The sequence below is a fragment of the Trichosurus vulpecula genome, chromosome 2, assembly GCF_011100635.1.
Source record: "Trichosurus vulpecula isolate mTriVul1 chromosome 2, mTriVul1.pri, whole genome shotgun sequence".
NCBI classification, from domain to species: Eukaryota; Metazoa; Chordata; class Mammalia; order Diprotodontia; family Phalangeridae; genus Trichosurus; species Trichosurus vulpecula.
In genome coordinates, this window is record NC_050574.1 from 90,017,802 (window position 1) to 90,045,471 (window position 27,670).

Below are 27,670 nucleotides of genomic sequence, written 5' to 3' on the forward strand. Positions count from 1 at the left end.
CTTATAGAAAAGCCTGGAGATGAGTTCTCTCTCCCTTGCAACCAAGACTGTAGGTCATGTAACCAGTTAACTCAACTGCCAGTTTTGAGGTGTGCATGCCAAATAAGCAATTCCTTGGTTTCTGCAACCTCCACCTTTCCTTCCCCTCCCCTAAAAGTCGTCTGCTATGTAGATTCCCTTTCAGAGCAGCAGCCCGATTGAATTATAGTCGATTTCAGCTCAACCTCTGATCTTACGATTTCAGGAACCTTAAAATACCTGTTGTACGATGACCTCAGTGTAGGTCTAGCAAGACTACCCTCCAACAATTCAGGCCAACTAAAGAAGGTAGAAAAGCTACAAGTCCGGTGTGGAAAGAGGCCCCAGGAAAAAGAGGAGCAAGACAGCTGTGTCACAAGTCTGCAACAGGGTCCTGGAGTTGAAAACTCCCTTAAAGACATAAAAATACGGTAAACAAAGAGGCTAAAGCATATACATCAACAGTTATCCTCTGAGCTTGCCATGCCAGTCTCCTTGATTTATATAGATTGCCATGTTGATCAGCAAGACTTGGCGGCGGCAGCAACTCTTCAGCTTTCCGATGGTCTGCTTTTCTGACTGCCCCTGCGCATGAACTGAGCGGAGATACACACAGAGAGAACAGCCTTACAGGGATCACAACCATGGCAACACCTCTCACAGCACGTAGTCCAGTTTGGAAATATTCCATGATACACCAAGATGAATTGCAAGAGAAGCCCTAGAAGGGAAATTCAAAGAGCAGTATTTCTAGGACCGAGTTTCATAGAACAAAACACTGTAATGCAATGAGCAGAAAGAGGGCTATATCCTCCATTCAGACAGAGGCAAGCCCACCACGCAGTGCCGCACCTGTGGTAGGAGAAGGAGGGAGAATGTTTCTCGAGAGTTAAGGCATGACTTAAGGGAAGAAACCAGGGGGTAGGTTTTTGCCTGCAGGGAATCACGTTGTCCCCTCACCCTCAAGTCTTTGTGCTCCCCGCCCACCCCTCTCCACCCCCACCCCAAGTTCCTCCACAACCTGCTTTTCCCACATGAGGTTTTATGGGCAGACGCCTCTATGTTCTCTGGGCTTTTCCAAACTGGGAGTGGATAAAAGAAAGGTTCTTCCCTATCTCCATTCCCCGCCCCAGCTTCCCACCGTTCCCTAGATGAGACACTGCTAGGTGCGCCCATCCCAGTCCCTAGCAGAGTGGGAGCCCGGCACTGTGCCGAAGGAGCTAGCAAGGAGGGGGAGCAACCAGGCTCAGGGCGATTGGTTATGGGGGTTGGAGGGTGGGCGGGGGAAAACTCCTCCCTCGGTCTCTTAGTCTTCTGGTAGCGCAGCTCTTTGCCTACTGCTGCTACGACTCGTGTACTGGCTGGAGGGCGGACCGGACCAGAACGGACCCGGAGCTGCCTTGCTGGTTAACGCTCTCGGTGCCTCACTCCGCCCAGCGCACCACACTCTTCCAGAGGAAGACTCCCCAGCCTGTAGCCGCGGGATAGAAGAGGAAAAGCAGCCGCTCTCTCCCAAATCGGCCAAATCGGTGCCCTCCCCGACCTTCCCCGCAGGGTGTCCGGATTACAGGTTAGTGCGAGTCCCCCGCCTCCAACATTCCCAAGAGAGTTCAGAGCAGGAAACTGGAGAGGAGGGGTCAGTGAGGAGCAGGCAACTGGCTGCCCGGCCAGCAGGTCACAGCTTACCATCCCCAGGGCAAGTCTTGGGTATCCATCTTCCTTAGTAGATCTTACCCGTGTCTTTGGAGCAGCCTGTCTTCCGAGTGACCATTACTCCCCCAACCCCTTTTTAGCTCCTCTCGACTTGGTTGCAGGGGAAAACTCATTTCCAGGCTTTTCTGAAAGCGAGCCACGGGTAGAGGTGTGGCTTCCCACTCTGAGGGACCTGTCGAAAGTGCCTCTTGTCCTGCACCCCTTCAGTCCTCTCCCTGTCCACTTTGTCCTAGCCGCCAGACCTCAGACCTCTTCCTCTTGGGTTCCGTATTTTAGGAGACATTCATCACTCGGTCGGTGGGGGAAGGGGAAAGGGTCCGGGCTTCCCTGAGCCCCCTCTGTCGCAGATATCACAGTTGAAGGAGGTCGGGCACTAGGCATCGAGGGTCTGGACTCAGGCAGCAGCAGTCTTCCCAGGACATATCCAGATCAGAACAAGAGGGGAATAGAATAGAGATTTGTCCCTCCTTTCTATATCCTAACATTTATCAATAGCACCTCGTAATTGTATAGTGTTTTCTACTTTGCAAAGCTTCTTCGTGTGTGTTCTTGTCTGTGGTTTTTGTTTTTGTTTTTTCATCTCTTTTTTAGGAAAACTTGCCCACCCATGCTCACATTCACCGCCTGCTTTGCACGGTAAAAATATATCTCAGGCAGGGCTTTAAATGGCTAGTAGGGCTGCTCCCGTTACCAGGAAGTTTTATTGGACGCTGGACTCTTTGGGTTCCCTGGCAGTAGTTGTATGGAGGTTCCTAAAAGACCCTATTGGAAACAGAGCCCATTCCCAGAGTGAGCAGCCCCTTGTTCACAACCCTGAAACTCAAGAGCTGTAATCATTCACTTCCTTTTCGAACTGCTTACAATCAGAGAGTATTGGTTTTGGGAGAGGGGAAACTAGTGAAGCAGAAGGATCCCATTCATGTAAAAAGACCATTGGAAACTTGGTTTTAGTGTCGCCTTGTAGTCCTTGCCTGACTGTTAGCAGAATGGACGGCGTTTGGTATTTAGACCTTAAAGACAAGCTCTAGCTCTGAGTTTCCTTTATCTGCTTAATTTTCTTATGGAACTGGATCTGCTTAGGGAGATGGTGGTGTTGCTGCTAAATAAATAGCAGAGATTTAGGGACAGGTAGGGATTTCTAGAGGTCATCTGGCGGGGCTTGCTTCTTCTTGAGAGGTTTGTGACTACGTCAGTGCAAGAATATGAGTATCCTATTAATAAAGGTGTTTGGGAGGGTTCGCTACAGTCTCTCCTAGATGTTTCTCCTCGGGTGCTTTTCACTTGATTTTTTTCTAACTCTTTTTAAAGAGATAACAGAAAAAAAGAGAGAAAAAAGTCGAATAGTTATTCCCATTCAAACTGGAGTTGTTTGTGATTCCTTGATTTTTTTAAAGAATTTTTTATTAGTAATAAGCAGTAGCATTTAAAATTCCACATTCTATAATCCAATTGCATCAGATATTGATATACAAGAATACGTATTTTCTTTGTTCATTAAAAATCCTGTTTTGGGCTTGGAAGGAAGAGTTTTCTTACTCCCCTCCCCCCATTCCTCTCCATTCCTCATCAGATACTTGCTTGCAATCAGTAATAGAAATGTCTTTAGTGGGGATATTTACAAGTGAGACTGCTTCTGAACATTACTGCATTCTGAAGCTACTTTCTGATGTCCAGCCTTTGAGGGGAAGTGGAACCTTTGAGGATCATAGAAGTATTCCAAGAATACTGGAACAGTTAACAGTTGGCTAGTTTTTTGATCCTGTGCACATTATATGCCCACGATACTTCATGTATTGTGGGATTTCAATAAATATTGGTAATTGCCATCGTCAAAGAAGCAAACATAATATGAAGATTATCTTTCTGTCCTGATCTTAATAGTTCCAAAACTATTGCCAGATTCCATGATAATTTAATTATTGCTGCTGTTTTTCCTTCTTCCCTCTCCCAACTAATGGCTTTATTTCTTGCTTTCTTTTGGAGTACAAAGATGTTTGAGGAGATGGTTAATCATAATCAAATGCCTTTTTTAATGGATTGATTGTTACCATTATGAGGAAGAAAGATTGATCCTTAAAGTAAAAATTTTAGCATTCTGCTTATCAACTCTATCTCAAAGGAATCCTAAAATGTCTCCTCCCCCCAGCTAATACATCTCACTTTACTTCTGGTTTTAGGTATGTAACTTAGTGCTCTGTGTTTAGTTTAAGACACAACAAAATGAATGCTTTATTAAAGTCTCTTAAATGGTTCCAGTAGACATGTCTTTTAAGTGTCATTAGCTCACATATGAAAGACAAAACAAAGTAGTTACTACACATAATCATAGGTTTTGTTCCCTGATTCAAAGGGGTCATTCAAGTACCTGAGCTAATATATTTATAGAAATAAAATTAATAGAGTATTAAGAGAATGCCACATTCTCAGGTACATATTTTAGGAAGGTAATTTATCTTGTAATAAATTGGGGAGATGGGGAGCTTCAGATACTTTCAAAGACTTCAAAAAACACTTAGAAGGTGGTCAGGGGAATGTCAGCAATGAGCTTTAAATGCTTAAATTTGCCAATAAATGAACTGGGGGATTCTGGGAAGGGGTAGAGAAAGGATTCATCATTCTGATTCACAATTTAGGCTGCCAGAGTCTTAGTTGCTAAGACTGATAAGTGCATGTAATATTCTTGAACATATGATAAAGTCTTTGAGGCTGATGGAAATCATTAATCTCTGTATTCATTAAGCTGCTTGAGGTGCCAAGTGACAAGCTCCACAATCCATATCTCCAGATTCATCTCATCTGTAATTCTGTATTGTAGCACTTGCGTTGATCAAATTTATTTCTCCACAGTGCACCATGACATGTGACAAAAATTCTTCTGCCACAATTCTTTGGAATATGAATGTGGCCTATGATCATGTTCAACACCTGGGACTGACAAATATGAAATACTTTAAATTGTGGGTTCCATTTACACAGGTCAAAAGGGAAGTTTTGAACAAGTAGCTCTTCACTATGCAAACGTGAAATTACTGCAAAAACCAGCCAAAGCATTGCAAGCATTGCAAAATATCTGAACTTATCAAGAGGGTTGGTTAAGATTACCATTAACATGTCCTAAGCTCTAAACATTTCAAATTCTCTACTATCCTATTATACTATTCTCTACTATCTACATGAAAATGGAAATCTCTGTTTACATTATGTTTTAACCATTTTTCTTCATTGTTCTTAGTGTTCAAAAGGCTTGGAAAAACCAAGTATCTGCTTTGTGTAAAGTAGGTTCCTCAAGACTGTTACAGGGTTGCATACAAACTTGATGGAGATGGCAAAAGCACATAGCTATGAGAATTTGTGTTGGATTCAGGAAACAGAGAAAATAACTTCTATGACAGCATCAGTTCAGAAGCTAAATGGAATTCATTTAGGGAGCAGTCAATATATAGATTCAGCTCCCCAGGGAAGCTGAAATAGCAGCCCTCCTAATTAATTTGTCATAAGAGTACTGCACTGATTAGAAGGACCTGTTAATCTCTTGGTTATTGCCAGTTAAATAGGTGTAGTTCTCAGTCACTTGGCACTGCAGTATTTCATTGTGCCTCTGGTGCCCAGTTTGTGGTTTTTTGGGATCTAATTCTCAATTATCTATCAGTGACAGGTAACTTGTTTCTTTAGTAGATTATCAATCCCCCAGCACAATCTAAGGATTTGAATTAACTCTGCATTTAGTACTTTGTACTATTCAATCAGGTCAAACATTTTATAAATGTTAGCTCTAACTAATACTAATCTTTGCAGTGACCTTGAACGAAGGTGCTGTCATTTTTATAGGCAAGATGCTTGAGTGTGGAGAAATCATGATTTGCTCTTGGCCACACTTCAAGCATTGTGGTGCTCCTGAACAGGGCCATGAAAAATGGGATGGGAAATGTGGGCTTCACCCTAGGCTAGGACCTCTTTCAGGGTTGAAGAGGTGGCTAGGGGTAGACGACTAAGAATATAATTCTACCACAGATTCAAGATGATCTCGCCAGAACTCATTTGTCCTTGCCATCTGGGTCTGTGTCCACTCCCATAGCTTATGCTATCTTTAAGAGACAAGGATAGTAGAGAAATAAATATATCATGGTGAAGTGCCACAAAATGGAGTGTTAAAATCTTATTGGCTTTCCTAACCTCAATAGTAATCATTTTATGTGCCATAAGTACAAGTTTCTACTTTTCAACCCAGCTCAGGCTGGATCTACATGATGTCAAACAATTCAATGCAAATGGAAAAATGCAAATATCTGGATATTTGATATGAGCACATTTGGATTTAAAAAAAAAATAGTTGAGTAATTTACTGCATCTTTTTGTTTTCATCTCCTAAGAAAAGATATGTACATATGAGTGTAAAGTATGTGCTTTTATGTATACATGACAAAACTAAGACATCTAGGAAATGCACCATCACTAAATATTATTATATTATTCATATGTTCATATTTTATATCACTTTAAGATCTGTGTAACACTGCCTATATATATACATATCTCTATCTTTCTATCCATCTATCTATCATCTCTATGTAGTCTTATTTGATCTTTACAACAACCCTGTGAGGTAGTTGATACTATTATCTCCACTTTAGAGAAGAGGCAATTGAGTTTGAGGAAGGTGACTATGACTTGCTCAGGGTGGTACAGCTTGTAAGTGTCTGAGGCAGAATTTGAATTTTGGTCTTTCTGACTGAAATTGACAATAGAGTTGAAATTTTGAAGAAAAGTAGTTCATCCTAATGAAGAATTTTGCTATAATAGAAATACACAGTGGTAGTTAAAAGATGAATGAGACTTAGAAAGAAAAGATTTTTTACCACATTTCTGTTTTTCCGGATTCATTCCTCTTGTGAATTTTTCTAAGAAGCAGTGGTTGTTGAAGTAATGCTTTGGTATCCTGTGATAGAAATGCTGGATATGCCACTTATCTTCTTTCTATAGACATGGCAGACATATCTTATCCTTCAGCACCAGGGTTGTAATGGCCTTTCTTTATAATTCCTCCCCCCACCAATGGTGAGGATCATCTAGAACCTTATTTTAAAAAAAAAATTTAATTAAAATGTTCATCCTCTGAGACTATTTCCATCTGTCTCATGCATGCACAGTTGGTCCAACCAGCTCTGCACTGCCTTGCCAAAACCAGATTCTATTCTGATTATTGTTGCACAGTCCATAATGCTGTCCAAAGAAATCCCTCAGCTCATGTTTAAAGATGAATCTGCCCATCTATTACAACCTCAGGTTCACTTTTGTACATCACTTACAAAATGATGCCACTGAGAATATTTATAGCCAGATTCTTACTGCCCTTTCCCTACCTTCCAGAATGGATATCCCTGTGCAGACATTCATCCCCCCAGTGAAATCTGGATGTCCCAGAACACTGTCATGAGAGTAGACTTAGCTTTTACTTTTGAAGGGCTTGTATGCTGAAAACTGCTGAGTTCTGGTTTTCATTTGTACACTTCTTCTAGGACCTCCAAGTAACCTGCATCAGGAGCTAGTGTGCTACCCAAACCTGGAGCTCTTCAAGTAAATGCTAGATGACCTCTTGTCATGTATGTTGCAGAGAAGGATACTTTCTCAGATATAGATTGGACTGAGATCTTTTCTAATTCTGCTATTCTGATTCCATTTTTTAACTTATTACCTCATTTTCCACAATTGATAAATGAGAGTTTAAACTCAATGTGGATTTATCCTTACTGTTTACTATTAGCTGATTAAATTGGCATTATAGACATTCATTAGCCCTTATCAAAATGATTTCAGTTTCTTAATCAAAATGCTTAAATAAAAGTGAGATGAGATGAAGTAATTCTTGACAATGCCCTAGCCATCCCTGTTCAGGATGCCCACTGAACACATGCTGAATGAAAGGATATCAATCAATCAATCAACATTCCTTAAGCACCTACCCTGTGCCAGGCATTGGGCTAAGCACTAGGGAAACAAAAAAGACAAAAGACAATCCTGCCCTCAAGGAGCTTACAATGTAATGGGGGAGACAACATGCAAACAAATACATACACACATACATATATATACATACATATATATATACAGCTTTATACAGGATAAATAGGAAATAATTTAACAGGGAAGGCACTGGAATTAAGAAGGGTTAGAGAAGGCTTCCTGTAGAAAGTGGGATTTCAGTTGGGACTTAAAGGAAGCCAGGGCAGTTGGTAGTTTGAATGGAGAAGGGAGAGTGTTCCAGGCATAGGGCACAACCAGAGAAAATGCCCAGAGCCAAGAGATGGAGTGTCCTGTTCATATAACAGCCAGGAGGTCAGTGTCACCGAATCAAAGAGTTCCTGTCAGGGAATCAGGTGTGAGAAGACTGGAAAGGCAGGAATTGGAACCTTGTATAGGTGACCTTTTCCAGGAGTTTAGCTCAAAGGGCTGAAAACATATAGGATAATAGTGGGAATTTGAAATTGACATCTTGCTGACCCACTACAAGTTCCCTATAGGCTATGGTTGAACTTTTTCTTTTTTCTGTGGTGGTAATGAATATATACCAATGCAGTTTCACTTTTTGCATATTTATCTTGTATACAGCTGGTTTGCTTATATTTATTTGCATGATGTCTCCCCATTAGATTGTGAACTCCTTCAGGGTAGGGACTGACTTTTGCCTCTTTTTGTATCCTCGGTACTTAGCACAGTGCCTGGCATATAGGAGGCACTTAATAAATGTTTATTGGTTGATTGATTCTTGTAACCACTAGCCCCCATTACATAAGAGCTGACCAGAACAATGCCTGTATAGTAACATCTCAGCACTCCCCAGCTTACTATTTCATTTACTTAAATATACTAGTGACCAAATCATGAGCCCTTAAATTATAATAAAAGCCTTATATAATGGCTAAGTCAGTTGAATCCCCTTCTCCAATTCAGTTGAACAAACATTTATTAACATCTGCCATATGCAAGACACTCTGCTAGGTGCTAGAGATATGAAGACAAAAATGGAAATAGCCCCCACTCTAAAGCAATTTAAACTCTATTATAGTATTGCTGTTAAAAGGGGGGGGAAATTGCCAATGAATCACATACACAGGTCAAACAGTTCTTAATTATCTACTAGAAAATACACTGGCCCTGATGATCACCAGAGTCCCAATTCCAGTCCTACTTTCATTCATATGCCAGGCAAACTGGTCTTTCCTTGACATCCATATGTGGGTTTCCTGTCTTTCATTCCCCAAGGATATATTCTTCCTCCGCTATATGGGACTTCTGTCAAGTAATTCCATTCAACATACATTTATTAATCACCTACTGTGTTCAAAGTACTAGGGATACAAAGGAAAAATCAAAACAGCTGCTTCCCCTCAAAGAATATACATCCTACTAGGGAGCATAATATGTTCACAAAATAAATCTAATAGAAAGGAAACTGAAGAGGGAGAAAGCATTAACTGGGAGTTTGGATGAGGGAGGGCTTTATGGAGGAGGTGACATCTGAGTTTAGACTCAAAGGAAGTTAAGATTTACTAAGACACGGAGGAGAGAAAGGAACATTTTCCAGACATGAGGAGGGCTTGTTGATGAAGATGGGAGATGGTGAATCAGGTTCCAAAACAATTAGTTCTAGACTGCTTTGTCTAGAGCCTTGAGTTCATGATGGGAGTAGTATGAATAAGACAGATTGTAGAGGACCTAGTTCCTTTTCCGAAGGAAGGATCATTATACCTTAGGTTATTGCACTACTCATCCTTGGGCTGGGCCCTGGTGCTAGTGAGGAAGGAGCCTTTCAGAAGTGCTTGCTTCTGTTCTCTCTTACTCCTCTAGTCCAGCATTCCCTCCCTTCCTGATCTGGGTCACTGAGCCAAGAGAGACTCAGAGCACAGAAGGCCTAGATATGTCAATGTGATTTCCCACTGGGGCTCTTGATTACATGATGCCAAAGTAGCCAGACAGTGCCATCAAAAATTCATTCAATCCAGTGAAATGATCAGTCGAAATGATCCTTCAGTTTTGTGTAGAGGGAAGAAGGAGTTGATGAGTTTTTCACTTTTCAACAAGTTTAATGTTTACATCATGTTTGCATTATAGCCTGAGTATGAGTTCATGAATAAATGGCTGTGTGCATAAGTCCCCCAGATGCACCCCCCAAATCATACAGCCTCTCTCATCTCTGTTAGCATGCATAACCAAGAGTGGAATTTATGTTTAAGAAATGAAATGTTAGCTCACATTATTAAAGGTCATTGTGGGCAGGTGGAAAGGAATTGAAAATTACAGAGGATTTAACACTAGAAAGACCAGAATTTAAGAACAAATAATACTTCAGAGGACAAAGCAAATTTTTGAGCTAATTGTGGCTCTTAATAGTGTTAAAAGGAGAGAGAGTCAGCATGTCTGAACCCAGAGACATAAGACTCCATGTATCTATTCCAAAGAAGATATCCAATCAGATGACATGGAGAGTCATAGGAGATCCCAGTTTGAGGCAAACATGGAAAAAGTGAGGGAGGGGATTAGAAAACTTAGGAGATGTGTAAGTGGACAGTGGATAAAATTATACATGGTCTCAAAAGACAGAAATTCCTCTTTCTGAGGAAGGATGAACTAGAGTCAAAGACTGTCCCATGTGCTATGATATGAGAGAAAAGTCCCCATGAGTTTACTGTGCATAAAAATCACAGCCCAGAGGCAGCATGACATGGATAGGGGAGCTAGCCTTGGAGTCAGGAAGACCTGATATTTGGTCTTGTCTCTGACACATAAAGGCTGTATAAGCATGGGCAACCACTTAGTACCAGATAGGAACTAAGACTAAAGCTACAGATGCTTTCCTAGTCTTTGCCAATGGAGGGAGCTCTCAACTCCATGAAATTAAAGGTCTGGACCTCTCCCAAGAAAATCACACTTCTTTTTCCTAGGATTGTGATTATTTGGTTACATACAAGTTACTAGAGAAATAGTCTGTATTTTGCAGATCCCCTTTCACTTTCTGCCCCTCCCCTCCTCCTTTTAAAATTTGAAATACATGTATGGTGAACTTGAGCCTACAGATTGTTGATTGCTTCTGTATTGCCTCTGACACATTCTGGTCCTGAGCTGTTATCTGAAATGACAACAGGCCATTGAGGACTTGATTTCCTCCTACTCTCGATAGCATGGCATATCATTTTGTTCCATGTTACAAGGAACATGTAGACAGGATCTTTATTTGCAGACATTTGATATCCATTTACCAGCTTCTCGAGAGCATGCAGGAAAAGACAAAGCACTGGCTCTTGGTACAAACTAGAGATTAGCAGGATCGTGGGAAACTCCAAATGGGAACATGTTTTCCTGATGAAGTGCATCCTGTCCTCTCCTAATATCCATTATATCCATAAGTGCTCAGCAAAGACATTTCATTCTGAGCCCTTCCTAAGGATTTCATCCTACAGCTGATTTGTGTTCTATATGGTTTCTCAATAGATTCTGACTCATTTTGTGCTCACACAGTTAGGCTATTACAGGACTGGACAGTACACATTTTATTACGGAAGCAGTAGCTTTTGTCTTTTCTACATGTGTGCACAAATCTCAGTCACTCTCAGAATTGAATATTACCCCATGGGGAGTTCCATATTTTTAGCATTTTGAGGCATTTATCAATTAGTGAGACAAAATGCTAAATTGTTGACTTTGTGCCCTGTTTTAAGAATCAAAGTGATTTCAAGGGTGCCATCTCGAGCCCCAAGTAAATGTCCAATGGAGGTAGCCATTGATTGGACAGGAAACAGATATGTATTTGCAGAACCTATATTCAACCTGTGATCTCACTGGTGTAAGGAACTCCTGGTGGTTAACTCGTCTCACCAATACAGATCAGCAAATTATCCCACTTACAGCCATATAGTTTCACTGGTCAAGTTACTTGTCCAGATTCATACAGTCAGTATGTCAGAGGCAAGAATCAAACCTTGATCTTATATGTGCTACATCATACTTCCTCTTAAACCTACCCTGGGAGGGGGGATAAAAGATGGCCCAGTTACATAGGAAGACCAAAGAATGACTGATAAATAAATAGGTCAAGCATGTTAGGTGGGCCTCCTGTGGTGGATTTACAAGAGGACATGGTGGAGAGTTGCAGAGGATGGCTAGGCATGGCTGAGGACATCTGGTAATCTCCATTGTTGGAGGGAGCAGGTACACTGTGGGATCTCACTGAATAGCCCTGACTGCTGTGTGACATCTTGGTAGATTAGCTACCCCCTTTCCTCTACAGTCTGTGTTACTCTTTGAGATCCCTTTTTCCCCACTCTAGACAGCTAGATGGCACAGTGGATAGAGCACAGGGCCTGGAGTCAGGGAGGCTCCAATCTGGCTCAAAACTAGAGTCAGACACTTACTAGCTGGGTGACCCTGGTCAAGTCACTTCACCTTTGTTTGCTTCAGTTTCCTCCCCTGTAAAATGGAGATGATAATAGCACCTACCTCCCAGGGGAGAATTATTCTCCCAGGCTATTTGTCAAGTGTTTTGCAAACCTTAAAGTGTTATATAAATGCTAACTTTTGTCAGGGGCAAAGCATTTAAAAACATTTATTTGGGGGCCTACGTTGTTCCAGGAACTGTGGGAGGCACTAGAGATACCAAAACAAAAATGAAACAGTTTCTGCCTCCAAGAATCTTACAGTCTATTGCAGTAAATGGTATACATATATACCTCAACTTGGGGGGAGGGTGTCCATGATTTCATTGGTATCAGCGTCTTCCAAAATGGAAACTCCTTTTACCAACATAAAAGGTCACCTACCCTCCAATGTACAATCTTAGAGGATTGCCTGGGGACACTTAGAGTTTATGTGATTTATCCAGGATCATATCGACAATATATGTCAGAGGTGGAACACCAAATACATACAAATACAAGGTGGGGGGAGGGAGAAAAAAACAGAGATTTGGAGCTAGAAGAAACTCATCAAGTCTAGCCTCCTCCTAGATGAGAAAACTGAGGCCCAGAATGGTTTGCACAGAGATACACAATTAATAAATTTCTGAGAAAAAAAAAATTTGAACTTGGCTTTTCCCAACTCTAAGGCCAGGACTCTGTCCCTTACTTCACCCAGCACTGTAAGCTGCTCCTAGAGCTCTCACTAATTAGTCTCTTTTACAACCATTGCCCCACCCCACCTAAATCAAGATGCTTACAGAAATGTGCTAGGATAATTAAATTTTCAGTGTGAGCTTTTACACCTTGAAAATCAGGACTTGATGTGTTACTCTGTTGGTATTGGGACTTAAACTGATGTAGAAAATGTTAATGAAACTTAAAAGTTGGTACTACCTACATTTTTCTTTTTTAATTTAATATTTTATTTTTTCCCAATTACATGTAAAAACAATTTTGATTTTTTTTTCAGATTTTGAGTTCCAAATTCTCTCTCTCCCCCTACCCCTCCCCATTGAGAAGGCAAGCAATTTGACATAGGTTTTACATGTGTAGTCACTACATTTTTTTTTCAGAGAGTCATCAACCATTTACCAGCACACCACTCAGATACTGCTGCTTTGGTGGCCAGGTAGAGCTTTTCTACTCTGAAATATAAAAGAAAACCACAAGAAGAAGATCCACCTGGTGTTTTCTGAAGAGCACTGGTTAATGCAGAGTGAATGCAAGCAAATCTCCCAAACCCCGAACCCAGACCAGGATTCAATTACCCTTGGCAGAGGCAGTGATGAGTAATAAGGCTCCTTAGATGTATCACCTGTCCACACTCTCCAGGCACATCTCCCAGTTCAGTTGTTTTTCAGTCATGTCCAACTCTTCATGACCCCATTTGAGGTTTTCTTGACAAAGTTGCTGAAGTGGTTTAACCATTTTCTTCTCCAGATCATTTTATGGATGAGGAAACTAAGACAAACAGTTAAATGACTTGCCCAGGGTCACACAGCTAGTAAGTGTCTGAGGCCACATCTGAACTCAGGAAGCTGAGTCTTCCTGACTCCAGGCCTGGAGCTCTATCCACTGCATCACTTAGCTGCCCTACTGCAGCCAAAATTGAACTTTCTGTAGAGCATAGCTTTAAAGCTTCTTTCCTAAGACTTGAACACTAGCAGGTGTCATGGATTTATTGAGACAATGAATCCCTGGGCTTAGTTGACCACCCAGTAATGAATCAGGCTATAGGTTGTCTGGGCCAGTACTGGCTTGTTAGATTTTACTGGCTTATTCCAGAGTATTTCCAGGGTATATTTTTGGTATCCTCAGGGGCTAAACTTTGAAGTTTGTATCCTATTTTCTTTTCATGAGTATTCTGCTAAATATGAACCACTAATTCTGGCAGCCCCAAACTATATATACTCACTCAGTCTGCCTGAGCTACTGATTCCTAAAGTGTCTTCTTTGGAGAACCTAATTTTCCCTGATAACGGACAGTCCATCACGATGCTTTACCTGTCAGTCATTATGGAAGAATGAAAGAATGAGAGAATTTATTTAGCACAATTTGTATGTACATATTATGCTAAAATTTGGGCTAATATCCCAGAGGGAAGAACAGTTAACACCCTAATTAATTAGTGTACTGTTGGTAGTTCTTTTAGGAATGACAAGCATTCATTAGCTTTACTAAACCCCCTTCTTAAAATTTTCTCACAACTACTATTAGTAATGAAAATATTCAATGATCCTGAGTCCCTCCTGGGAAATAATAGGTTTAAGAAATTCATACTAGTTAAGAAAATCTAGGCAACATTGAAAGAAGACCTGGTTTAAGCAAACAAATGGTTACAGTTGATAATATACATATAAACAACACCCTGCTTAATTAACTTGCTAATAATTCTTCCCTGGTGATAGATATTATCCTAAATTCAAATCTTAAGCTGAAACATTTTGTGAATATGCAGCATATTTTCAGATAGATATTTATATCTATTTATTTTTGTATACCATTCAGATTCATGCAATTAAAGGGCTGAAAATATCATCAGGCATAAAGATAAAGCATGAAATGATATCCTACTTTTAATTACACTCTTTTGCTTCCTTTGCCAAATCTCTCTATTACCTTGATGGAAGTAATTTCACTCAATCAAATAATAACAACATGTAACTTACTGGGGAGAGATTAGACACCAGCCCTAGGTTGGTAATTTTTCTTTGGCTCTGTCAACATAAGCACAATAGAGATTTGAGGAAATTATCTTAAATTAGTCCTCACTCCCAACCCCAACTTTTAACCTCAATTATCCAGATACTTCAGGTAGAAGTATTGAGTTTTTTTATGTTTGAATTTCCAGGATTATTAGCACTTAAGATTATGTATATAATCATAATTTGATGTGTACATCAATGAAAGGTAATTATTAAGTGCTCACTATATTCCAGGCACTGGGAATAGATAGACAAAAATGAAATAATCCCTGCCCTCAAATTTACATTCTATTGCATGTAATATTTTCCTCCATGATGCTGCCTTCTCCATGAAGCCCTCCTTGATTCCTCCAATTCATATTCTATAGAGCACTTTCCTTAATAAAAACCCTCTAAAGTAAGTAGTATATTAGTATTCCCACTTTACATGAAAAAACTGAGAGCCTCATTAAGATCAGGCACTTAGCACTAGTAGTTACTTGAAAAAATTTTTTGTATTAAATTATTTGGATTTTCTGAGACCAATATGGAGTGGCATAAACCCCCAAAAAATCACTAGAATGGTCCACCCCCAGAGGGATCCTTTATGTCAGAATTTAGAACCTTGAATTCTGAATAGCAAAGGCCTAGAAAAAGCCCATGCGTACCACTGAACCCTACTAAAACATAAGCTGAGAAGGAAAAATGGGAAAGGGAAAAGACAGTGAGAGAAGAGAAAAGAAGAGATTGGGAGGAGAGGGAGAAAACAGAATAAAAGACACACATACATGGTAAAGCTTATGTGTTATATATTCATAATATATGTTCATATATCCTATATGTTATAGAATATGCCCAAAAGATCATATGCTTATGCTCATTAACTTATAGATTTTAAAGATTATATAAGCTTATGAATAGAATGTCATTTCAAGTTTATGAATTGATGATTCTTTGAAATAAAGGATAGTAAACAACTTGAAATTTTGTTCAACTAACTGAAGAATGACTCAGAGGGCCAATAATGTGGTGGAGTGATACTTACCATGGGAAGATAAATGCCATCAGGTAACACACATTAGTACTTGTGCCCAAGATTGTTTGTTAAAATGAGATGAAAATGCTGGGCCTAGCTTGAAACTCAACTGTAATATAGTCGAGAGGGCATTGGATTTAGAATCAGAAAATCTGCCTTACAATCTTAGCTCTGTCATTTGTCAGTCCGGCCAAATCACTTCAATTTCCTCATCTGTATAATCAAAATCATAGCATGTACGTTACCTGCTTCAAAGACCTCTTGCAACCAAAAAGTTGTATATCAATGCTAGCTATTTATATTGAAGGGAGCTCTCAAGGGGTGGCCACAAACTAGAGAGTTTCCAGCATCTTCTCCCCAAGGAAGCTTAAGAAATCCCTGTATTTCCATGGATTCTAGAGTTATGGACTGTTGATGCCCAATGGACAAAAGATACATTCTAAGCAATAAACAATAGAAGGACTGCTGATAACCAGTTATAGCTAGCCTTGAGCAGCCTAGAGTCTTAAGGCTCCCCAGAAAACAGCTTGCTGATTTAGTGTCCTTTAAAACATAACACTACAGGGTGTAATGAATCTTTGCTGGCCTACCCTTGGAAATCCTTAATTAGAAAACAAAGCTTAAAACTACACTGACTTTTGGATCTGGCATCCTATTAGACACTTAATAAGTGCTAGTTAGATTGGATTTGAAGCTACCAGATGAATGTATAAGGGATCAAATGAGATGATATTTGTAAAGCTTAGCTCAGTGCTGAGGTGCTTAAAAAAATACTTATTCCCTCTCCCTACTTAATCCTGGTATCCCAGGGTCTTCATATCTCCTCCCTGCCCCCTTCCCTAACTGAAAGCACCTTTCCTGCTTTTTGCCTCAGGTACAAAAATTCCTGGCTATGGTTCTGCTGGAAATAGCTGGTATAAATGATTTCGCTTTTAATTGTGCAGTCTGAATGGTAGATAGTAGAGAAAGAGCATGTCAATGGACAAATAGCAGTCCATTTTTCCAGAACAGAGACTTGTCTAGTCTTGTTCAGAGTAATCACACTTCCCTTTGAAGACTATGCTATTGTATAATCAGATTTCACTGGTAAGAAATTAGAGATTTTTTTTCCTTTATACACTTCCTAAATTATTGAGTATGATTCAGAACTAAGGGGAAATTGAGCCTGAAAGCTCTCATTAAAAATGCTATAACATCTTGAAAGACCAATATTACTTCCTACCTTCTTTCTTTCCACAGACTCATTATAGCTTTTGCCCACAAATTTTCACATCATAATTCTAGGGCTATTTTCTTTATACAATTTTTCAAGTGTTTAGGGGGCGACCTTGTTTTTTGCCCAAAGGTTATTGTCATCATCCCATCCTCCCCTGGCAAGCTTGTATTTTTCTGTAAGCTTCAGGTTGCTCCCTATTTTATTTCTTATTGAGGCCACTGTAATTATATTAGCCAGAACAGGCAGTCTTTCCTTGAAGTGGAGCACAAAGCTCCCTCATCTAAAATGACATTACCACATCATGGAAATACTGCCCCAATAGTGTTTTTATGAAAGAAATTCTATGTACCATACATAGCATCCTAGATTTAGACCTGGAAGAGACTTTAAAGGTCATCTAGTTTTAAATTATCCTCCCCCACTCCCTATCCCCACCCCTCACATTTTACAAAGGAAGAATCTGTCTATCTACCTTTTGAAGCTGTTGATCCAGGTACAAGGAAAGCAATTTCAAAAGCCAGGAAGAGATTGTCTACCTACAATCTGAACTTGAGCTATTGAGATTCATGATGTCAGACTTTAAAACTCTTTAAATAGTAGGGCTTTAATTGCTCAGGTGGAAAATTGACAGAGAGAAGGCAGAGTTGCTTAATTTTCTTTTTGTTTCAACATAGGGACTTGGGATCTTTGGACTAGAAAGGACAGAACAAAAATGGCTAATGAAAGGCTGATACATGAGATAGCTAATGGGATAATAACAATGACCTACCATTAATGAGTTCCTCCTTTGGCCCAGTTGAAGTATGTGCTGGAGTATTAATACAACTAGTAAATGTAATTGCTGAGCCAATATCAATGATCTTTGAAAGACTGTGGAAAGGGAGGAGTTATTACAGGACTGGAGAAGGATAATGCCCCACTTTTTTGAAAAAAGAAGAGTACACTCGAGATCTTTTTGCTTAAATTCCTACAGATTCTTAGAAGTGTTATTAAAGAAATGGTTAACAAACATCTGGAAAAGGAAACAGTGAGCACAGAAGCATGGTGATTTCCTCAAGCACAGGCTAACCACAGACTAACCTTAAATCTTTTTTTAAGTAGAGTTGTTAGACTGATAGAACGAAGGAATGCTAGAGGTTTTACTCAATTTTAGCAAAGCATTTGATAAAGTCTCTCATGATATTTTTTTCTTACGATTTTTTTTCTTACTAGAAGATAACACAGTCAGCTGAGATTCAGAACTGGCCATATGACCAGACCAAGAGTAGGTTTATATGCCTATTTTACAAATGAGAAATATGAGAGAAGTTATGGGCCTTGCCTAAGGTCTCATAGTAAATATTTGAAGTGGGGTGCTAACCCCAGATTCTTCCTGACTCCAAGTCTGGTGCTCTTCCCTCCTTGCCATAGGTCTTAGCATTACTACTGTTTGTGCATTTGTCTTATTTGCGCCCTCAAATTGCAAGTCCTTTCAGGGTCAGAGCTAAAGCATCTTTATTGCAGCACTTAGTCCAGCCCTGTGCATGAAGAGGATACTAAATGAATGCTGTTGAGCTGAATCAGTATAATGTCTCTCTCAGTTCATGTTCCTCAAAAGTCTACAAGAAATCTAAGTAAGCCCATCAAAAAAATACTTTTGGGTGGCATCAAAAAAATGATAGATGCACCTCCTAGAAGAAAAATCCAATTTGATTTCTTTGTATCCCTACTCCAAACTCAGGAATGCTCATGTACACAGCACAATGGCTTCTAGACTCTATAAGCAACTAAGTTTCAAGTATGTTCTTTTTTGAATTCTACAGAATGAGAGATCTCGGATATGAACTAATGTAAGAGAATTGCAATATCTTTAGTGTGTCACTTGTTCAGCTAGGGAAAACATTTCATTAATGTCATGTTAAGATATGTACAATCTAATCTCTTTCAATTCTAGCTCACCTTTACTTATATTTCTGGGAACACTCATTTGGAATGTAGAGCAACAAGGCTTGAGTGTAGGGAACATTTAATGGAGATCTATGGGGAAAAGGCCTTTCATTAAATGATTTCTCCAAACTGTCCACCCAGGTTTCCTTTTGAAATAAAAAAAGCTTTCAAGTTCCTACTGAAGGGAAAGGAGTATTAGACAGTAAACTGAAATAAGGCTCACAAACCAACAGGTTGGTTGGGATAATTTAAGGGGCAGATATTGTATTTGGGCTTCATATGTCACAATAACATACTAAAGTGGCCTGGCCAGGGACGTAGAGTCAATTTCCATGTGGATCATTTAGTTTCATTCTGTTTCAAGGCTGTAAATAAAACCCCTTACTCCAGTCAGATGTGTTGGGAATATATGCATAATAAGGACAGGACTATAGTATGTGAATGAATCCTCAGAATCTGCCACCACTACTTGGGAAACAGTTCATATGGCTTACCATAGCCTCTTACCTGACTTGCAGAAAATTAGATTTTTGAGGGCTGGAGTTTTTGTTCTTTGTCCCCCAAGTTTAGCCAGGTGCCTTGCATATAGTAGAATCTTCACCTATGTTTCAGAAATGGAATGGAATAGACTATAGAATTGTTGGGCCTCAAGCTTTTTCTCTTGTCAGTATAAGGAGAGAAAAAATGTAGATAACAAGGTAAAACTATTTGACAGCTAATCAGTCTGGAAGAAATGAAATACTTGGAAATGTAAGGGCACAGACAACATTTTTAATGTGTAAACAATACAAACATGGAGACAGAAAGATGGCTGTCCAAGGAAGGAAGCAGTTTTAAGGAGCATGGCCTCTTGATCCAGACAAGAATTCTGACCATGGGCTCAGGAAAGGAATTCCAGGCTAAAAAGGGATGTGGATTATGAGTTACCCCTTTGCCACACATGTGTCCTACACATGTGCCTCACTGCCATTGTATTCTAATTTAAGCCCACTCTTCCTGAGAGCCTGTGTGCATTTCTGGGACAGAGTAGCCCAATGTATCATTTATTCTTACTCTCCCACTGGCTTATTAGAAGGAAGAATATCAGTAAGAGTTGGTGAGCAAAAGGACTAGAAACCCAGACCCTTGGGGTTACCCCTAGAGCCTTGAGAGGAGGAGATATAGTCAGCTGTTCTCTGATGTTTCCAAACTCCTAGTGGGAGTGGGAGTTGGGAGAGTAACCCAAAGGACATGTCAAATAAACAAAGATAGAAAAGAAGAAAGTAGACTTGATTCATATTGTAAAAGAATTCCTTCCTGCCTGTAGTTCCTTCTGATTCCTTCACCTGTATCTAGCTGATGCTACATAAAATCAGATTGGTGTATTTCTTGGCCTAATCACTTTGCAACAGTAGACACAGCCATTCAGCCATTCTCAGTTCACTTTGTGATGAGAGAATATCTGGCTTAACTTTCTTACTGCCTTTTACTTAAGATGAGCACTTCACACAACTAGCCTGCAAAATCAAGCTGAGATGTCAACTATTGACTAATTTACTGCTTTAGCTGATGTAGATCTTCTCTTCTTTGATGTGTAAATCATTATCTTTCCTATTTGCTCTTTGAAATGCCAGTATACACATCCTGCTTGTATAACCAAAATCTAGATCATATAACCTAACACTAATGCTCAGGACTTTTTGGTATGTGTTCGGTGTGGCCTGCACCCTGAGCATGATAAATTGCAGGGTTGTTTTTCCCTTTATTACCTCTGCATTGGTGATTGGTGATTGTCAGCAGTACCTAGTCAGCAGACTCCCAGACAATTTTGTGACAACTTAGTACCCTGAGGAGAGCTGACAGTGTCTCTGCTCTTCTCTGTGGTTCAATCCCTAAACATAAAAAGATGTGACTTTTCTTAATAGCTCCATAAAGGACACAGTTTACTGTTTTACAAGTAAGGTAGTTAAGGCAGAAGGGGCATTGAATGACCTTTGGTTAGTTGAAAGAGCTACGAGTGAAAGCCCCTTTGCTTTGAGAAGCAGTGTATTTCCTGTTGCAGCGTGTCCCGGCTGCCATTCCAGCTAAACTTAATTAATAAAGAATCTTAATTTCTCCCACAACTTGTATGCTTTGTCCCAATGTTCTCCTGAGTTAGTTTGTTGAATCCGGAATAAAAAAAAGGCTGATCATGGAATGAATCATTTTCACAGATTACAGCTTATAATGTTGGGATACCACTCTCTCCTTCCCAATTACCCATACAATGAGTTTCTGAAGACTGCTTAGGAAACAGCCCTGGCTGTTATATGTCACCTAGAAGGAAAGGCATTTGGAGAAGCAGGGAAGAGAAAGGGTGAGGGTATGCATTTGAGATGAAGTCTCATCTATAGTTCAAATGCAGTCTGTTTGGGAAGAACCATCCAGAAAGGATAAATCTGAGGAGCCCTTTATCCCAGAGGAATTGCAGACTGATTGGATTTCACCTCTGCACTGCCATCCTGAACTTAATGCTTCGTTCAGTCCTACACATAAACATGGAAAATTAGGTTTTTATTCATTTCTGGCACATCACTATTATCCATACACTGAAGAATAAAATATTTGAACAATAAAATGAAGCTACATTCAATTTTCAACTTGAGCAAGAAAATGGGAAAAAATATTTTTGAATTCTACCAAATTAAGTGTATGCTTAAGAATACATGTACCCTTTCTTCAAGATTAGAGTATTGAAATGAAGTTGATGTTGCTGCCATTTTAAATTTAAGTAGTGATTTGAAAATTATATTAAATCTCAAACCTTTTTCTCCAAAGTAGATTAAGGAGGAGAATGGAAAATCAGGATACAATATTTCTTTGTTCATTCTATATCATCTTATTAAGGTTATCTGGTAGAAGAGAAGTTTTACAGAAATCTTCCTTTACTATGGGCTTCCCATACACTATTTCAATAGGTGACTAACTCACAATGTACTGTTCTCAGAAACCTTTGAAGGTTAAGCAAAAAAAAAGACTTTTGTATTGATCAGTTTTCTCAGAACCTAGAAATAATAAGGATTCTTTTGTTCTCTGCAGCTCAACTGCTTTATAGCATGATAGTTCTTCTTTGTGCCTCAGTTTCCCCACCAGTTAACGACAGAGTTAAAATAACTGATATTTATATTGTATTTCAAAGTTTATGAGTTTTATTGTTTAGTTTATCATTTATTTATATTGTACTTTATATTACACTTTTAAGTTTACAAAGTGTTTTCCATTATCATATTATAATATAGTATAGGATACGCATGGTATAGCAGTATAAGATAATATGGTACAGTGTATACAATATATATACTATATTTACACTATACTAGGTGCTATAGTATATAGTATAATATGAGGTATATACCATAGCATAGTATATTTTATGCATAGTTGGTGGGTTGAATAGTTGGTGTCCTGTGTTCTCAAAGAGGATCAAGAAGACATCATTATATTAGAGTCAAGTTACAGTGTGTCCAACTGTGGCTGATCAGACCAATATGAGCTGGGAAGGCTCTACCATGGGTTGGGCACAAATGGTCCATGTGAATATTTGGGATGATTCTCTAAGTCTGCACATCTTGCATATATGTGTGCACGTGTAGTATATATACTATATACATATAGAGAGAGTATATCTACATAATGTGTATCTGTATATACATATATATAGTATATATACTATGTAATAGTATGACAACTAGGTGGCTCAGTAGATAGAGTGCTAGAGTCAGGAAGACCTGAATTCAAATCTATTTTCAGACACTCACTAACTGTGTGACCCTGGGCAAGTCACTTAACCTTGTTTGCCTCAATTTCCTTATCTGTAAAATGAGCTGGAGAAGGAAATGGCAAACTACTCCAGTATCTGACAAGGAAACTCCAAAATGGGATCATAAAGAGTTGGACAAGACTGTAAAACAACATGTATAGTATACTATATACTATATGTCATAGCATTATGTAACAGTATATAGCATAAAATAATTATATAATACAGTATTAAATAATATAGTATAGTAAGTTGTTTATGTAACTCTTTTAAGATTTACAATTTGCTTTCAGCACAACAGCCCTATGAGGGAAGCTGAATCATACCTGCTTTACAGATAGAGCAACTGAGGCTCTTAAAGGTTAAGCAATTTGCCCAAAGGCACACTGGTAATGAGTAGAGCCAGGACTCAAAATTAGATCTTCTGACCCTGTGGTATGTGCATGCCATACTACCTCTAGGAGAACGGAGCACAATGGGAGGACACTGGATTTAGGGCCATCAGACAGGATTTGGCTCCTACCTCTGCATCTTGCTACCTGCGTGACCTTGAACAAGTAATTTAATTTCACTGGGACCCATTTTTCCTACCTGTAAAGTGAGGGGTTTGGGTGAAGTGACTTATAATTTCCTCCCAGTTCTACTTGAGCTAGACTAGAGAGCTGGGCTGCTACACTCATGTAAAGCATCCTTGTCATACAATAAAAAAGTCAGTGTTACACTCAATATCCAACTATAATTCTTCCTTTATTTAGGACTGTTAAGGGCCTGTGGCAGTAGAATGGATTTAAAGTCACCAGGCAAAGCATAATGAGCTGTAGGAGGCAAATTATTTTAGGTACTACCAAGATGTTGTCACTGGCCTACCCGGAGGAACTTGCTAAGACTCATTAGCCTGCCCTAACAAGGACAGCCCCCTCAGAGGCTGTTCCTTCCTGAGGATCATTAGTGCAGCCCTGCTCTGGCCATAACCAGTGAATGTCAGACTCTTTAAGAATCGCATATTTAATTATATTTGGAGAACAGAGAGGAAATGCAAGTTTTTTTTAAGGTAAAATGCAGGGCAGAGAAAATAAATGGTGCCATAGGAGCTGTTTTGTCACTGGCTTTTTGCCCTTGGGGGGATGAGATTTAGACTATTATTTTGAAGCTATATAATTCTCTAATGAGCTCCATTCTTCCGTTTGCACAAAGGATCACATCCTCACTGGATCATAGAATCTCCAACTGGAAGAGACCTCAGAGTTTGTCTATCTCTACCCATAGCTAAGCAAGGATCTCTTTTTCCAACATCCCCAACCAGTGGTCCTTCAGCTTCCACATGGAGACCTGCTTTCAAAGAAGCCCATTCCACTTTTGGTCCATTATAATTGTTAGGAAGATTTTCCTTTTATCAATCCAAAAATTGACTCCTCCACAACTGCTAGCATTTTCTCCTAGTTCTGCTGTCTGGAATCAAACAGAACAAGTTCAATCTCTTTTCCATATGAGAATCCTCCAAATACTTGAAGGTACTCATCGTGTTCCACCTTCTAAACTTCCTTTACCCAAAATGCTTTACTGATTCTCATGCATATATAGTTACCTTTGACCAACACATCTAAGAGATCATGTTCATTTCCCCAACTTCTTTATCATCTCATGTGTACTCTTCACTTATAACTTCCATTACTATATTCTATAGGATGATACCCGAGTTTCCATCTAGTGTAACCATATTCTTCTAGGAAGAAGAAATCAATAAAAATGTACTGCTCTCCTACATTCTACCCTTCTCTGTTTTTAATTCATTATAATTTGTTTCTACCTCTTTTTCTTTTCCTTCAACATACTCCAAACCTACCTATTTCTTGATTTCCAAAATATCAGAAATATACTCGACTCTCCAACTTAGTAACTATGCAGATTTCCAATAGATCAACATTCTGGGGTGACTTGTTAGATTGCCTTCTTTTCTCCAGATCAAATATTCTCACTTCTTTCAGCCATCTTCTACTAATCTTCTCTAGAGGTATCTCTTTGCATATTAAGCTTCACCTTCTAGTCCCCAAGGGCCTAAATGAGCCATTGCCCTAAACAGAAAGTTTCTTGTATCCTCTTTCAAGAAATTCCAGAGACCCTGTCCGGAGAGCCCATGCAACTGCCAGCTCTATTCCATTGCATTCTGGAAAAAGCACTGGACTAGGAGTTAGAAAGACCTGGCTTAAAATCTTGCCCTAGGAATTTACTATCTATGTGACCCTGGGCAAGTCACTTTGTCCCATACAGACTCATTAGTCTCACTTGTAAAATAAATTTTGACTCAATGGCCTCTGAGGTCTCTTCCAGCTCTTATTTCATGACACCTCTGGCCTGTTCTAGGGGAGGTCAAGATAGAATAAACTCTGTATACCATCTCTCTGCTCCTGTAGAGAGATTGAGTTCATTGATTTCCACCACACTTTAGCTCAAACCTACCCGCCAATGTCAACCTTTTTTCCCCTTTAAAGTATCTAGGGGAAAAGAGCGAAAGATCAGGAATGGACTAAAAGAAAAGATACAAGATATATACATTTGCTTAGTTTAAATTAACTGAAAAGCTGATTCATGGGAATGGTGGGAAATTCTTGACTGACTTGGATACCCTGAGTTTAAAAAACCAATATATGACAAAGAAAATCTAAGCTTTCTTCTTTCTTTCTAAAGAATCAGCTGACAGATTTGGGATACATATTAAAGTATAGAAACATTTAGACATTGTCTGTGTCCTCAAGAGGCCTATAGTTTAATAGCAGAAACAAGACAGGTAACTGTGATCCCAATAGAAACTACAAATGCAATTATTCCCAGAGTTTGCAGATAGGGGAGAGTTGGTCTGGGGGTGGGTTGATGGGTTTCAGAACTGGTGAAATTTGAATTTCCTGGAGGAGGTAGACCTTGATTTGAATCTTTGGGGGCCTGTGCACAGAGCTTCATACTGCAGCATGTGTTGAAATTGCAACAGATGGAACACATAAGAAATGTATTTTAATTTTATCTTTAGCAACTTGGAGAAACCTAGCACCTAGTGTACTGTGGAGAGATAATAAAAGTTCATTGTCATGTCGTTCATAATATGGTAAATCATACTTGCTCCTAGGGAAGACTTTTGGTTGTTTTCCCACTAGGCTTAATAATCATGTTTCATATAGACACACCAAAAAAAAAAAGGAAAGCAAAAATTTAGAATTGCCTCGGATGTTTTCTGAGTGGTGTACTCAATTCTTTCTGTTTTCTTACAGTTCCAGTGGACGCCTGATCCCTGGTTGTACTTGTCTGGAAAGCAAGACCCTCAGCTCAGATAAAACGACCTGCTATTTCTGCCAGCACTTCTGGGGAAAAAATGAAAAATTATAGAATCTGTCCAATTTAACCCCTGTCTGATTGTAACTTCGATCTCCAGTACACTCATTCTGTCTCTCACACCACAAAGATGTCAGACCCTGACCCTTCATCTGGATTTGTGGGCAACGTGGAGAATGGAACTTTCCTGGAGCTCTTTCCCACCTCCCTTTCCACCTCTGTGGATTCATCTTCTGGCCATTTGTCCAATGTCTACATCTATGTTTCAATATTTCTCAGCCTTTTAGCATTTCTGCTCTTGCTCTTGATCATTGCTCTGCAGAGGCTTAAAAACATCATCTCATCCAGTTCGTCTTACCCTGAGTACCCTAGCGATGCTGGGAGTTCATTCACTAACTTGGAAGTCTGTAGCATCTCCTCTCAGAGGTCTACTTTCTCCAACCTTTCCTCCTGAAGCAAAATGAAAGAGAACACTTTGGTGCTGGAGGGGGTTAGTTGCATGCTATGGTGACTCTTTCAGGCAATCCTGGGAGAGGAGACTCTTTGAGCTCTTAGACTACCCCTCATCCCTTAGTCTCAATTTCCCTTTTAATTAGCAGTGCTTTTCATCTCTGAACATAATGCTAACACAAACACGCTTTAAGCATCTAGAAGTGATACAGGGTTTCACACCCCAAAGCTGCCTGGCAGACCTAGATCTGCCTCTTAGTAGAGGGATCCATTAATTCCATGGCATCGGACTCTCATATGCTCACCTGAAATTCACCTCACCTGTGTGACATTGGACTGTGTGCTTCTGGACTTCATCTTTTCTGAAAAACCATTTGACCAAGGGAGCCAACCAAACTTCCAGTGAAATTTGTGCTTTTTTGCTATTTAGAATTACTCTCTTTTTCCTCCAATATTTGAAAGAACATTTTCCATGAACCAAATAATTTTTAAAAGCAATTTCAGTTTGAATGTCCCTTGTGAAATTTCTAAAATTTTGAAGAAAGGCTCCAAATAGTTAATTTAATTTGATTTTAATGAATCAAAATTATATTTGGCCAGGATTAGGAAGAAATTATTTTCTTAGAGAGCAAGATGGGAATGACTGTGAACCATGCATCAAATTCTCAATATACTCAGTATTTTGGGGTTTTCCCCCACTTATGTGTCCCAGATCAAATGCTCACTATTTTTATCATTCTTTGTGATGACAATTATCAATTTCAGGCATATCCTAGTACAAATCAAAAAGCTGGACTCTTCTTTCATGCCTATAATTCCCACCAATGGGAATTGAGCACCTGGAAAATAGACTGTAAGCATATCATACTGTCATGACTTGCAACAACCAAGTTGATTGAAGTGTGCTCATGTACTCAGTTTCATACTCTTTACAGCTTAATGCAGAATTCTGTAAGGCTACAAGACATCAGGTACATGTTGATTGACATTAAGTTGCAGTGTTAGAAACTGACACGCAAAAGCTATGTATGTATTCTCATTCAAACCATTAAGTGAATGTTACCTCCCTTTTTACTGTT

General features: G+C 39.4%; 1 protein-coding gene across 1 annotated transcript; it reads left to right on the forward strand.

Moving 5' to 3' along the window:
* Positions 1-1,437: 1,437 nt before the first annotated feature.
* On the forward strand, positions 1,438-27,139 carry SERTM1 (serine rich and transmembrane domain containing 1). Its single transcript, XM_036743050.1, has 2 exons — positions 1,438-1,588; positions 26,081-27,139. Exon 2 carries the CDS (start codon positions 26,272-26,274, stop codon positions 26,593-26,595), a length of 324 nt encoding a protein of 107 aa, XP_036598945.1. The 5' UTR covers positions 1,438-1,588; positions 26,081-26,271; the 3' UTR covers positions 26,596-27,139.
* The last annotated feature ends 531 nt before the right edge of the window (positions 27,140-27,670 follow it).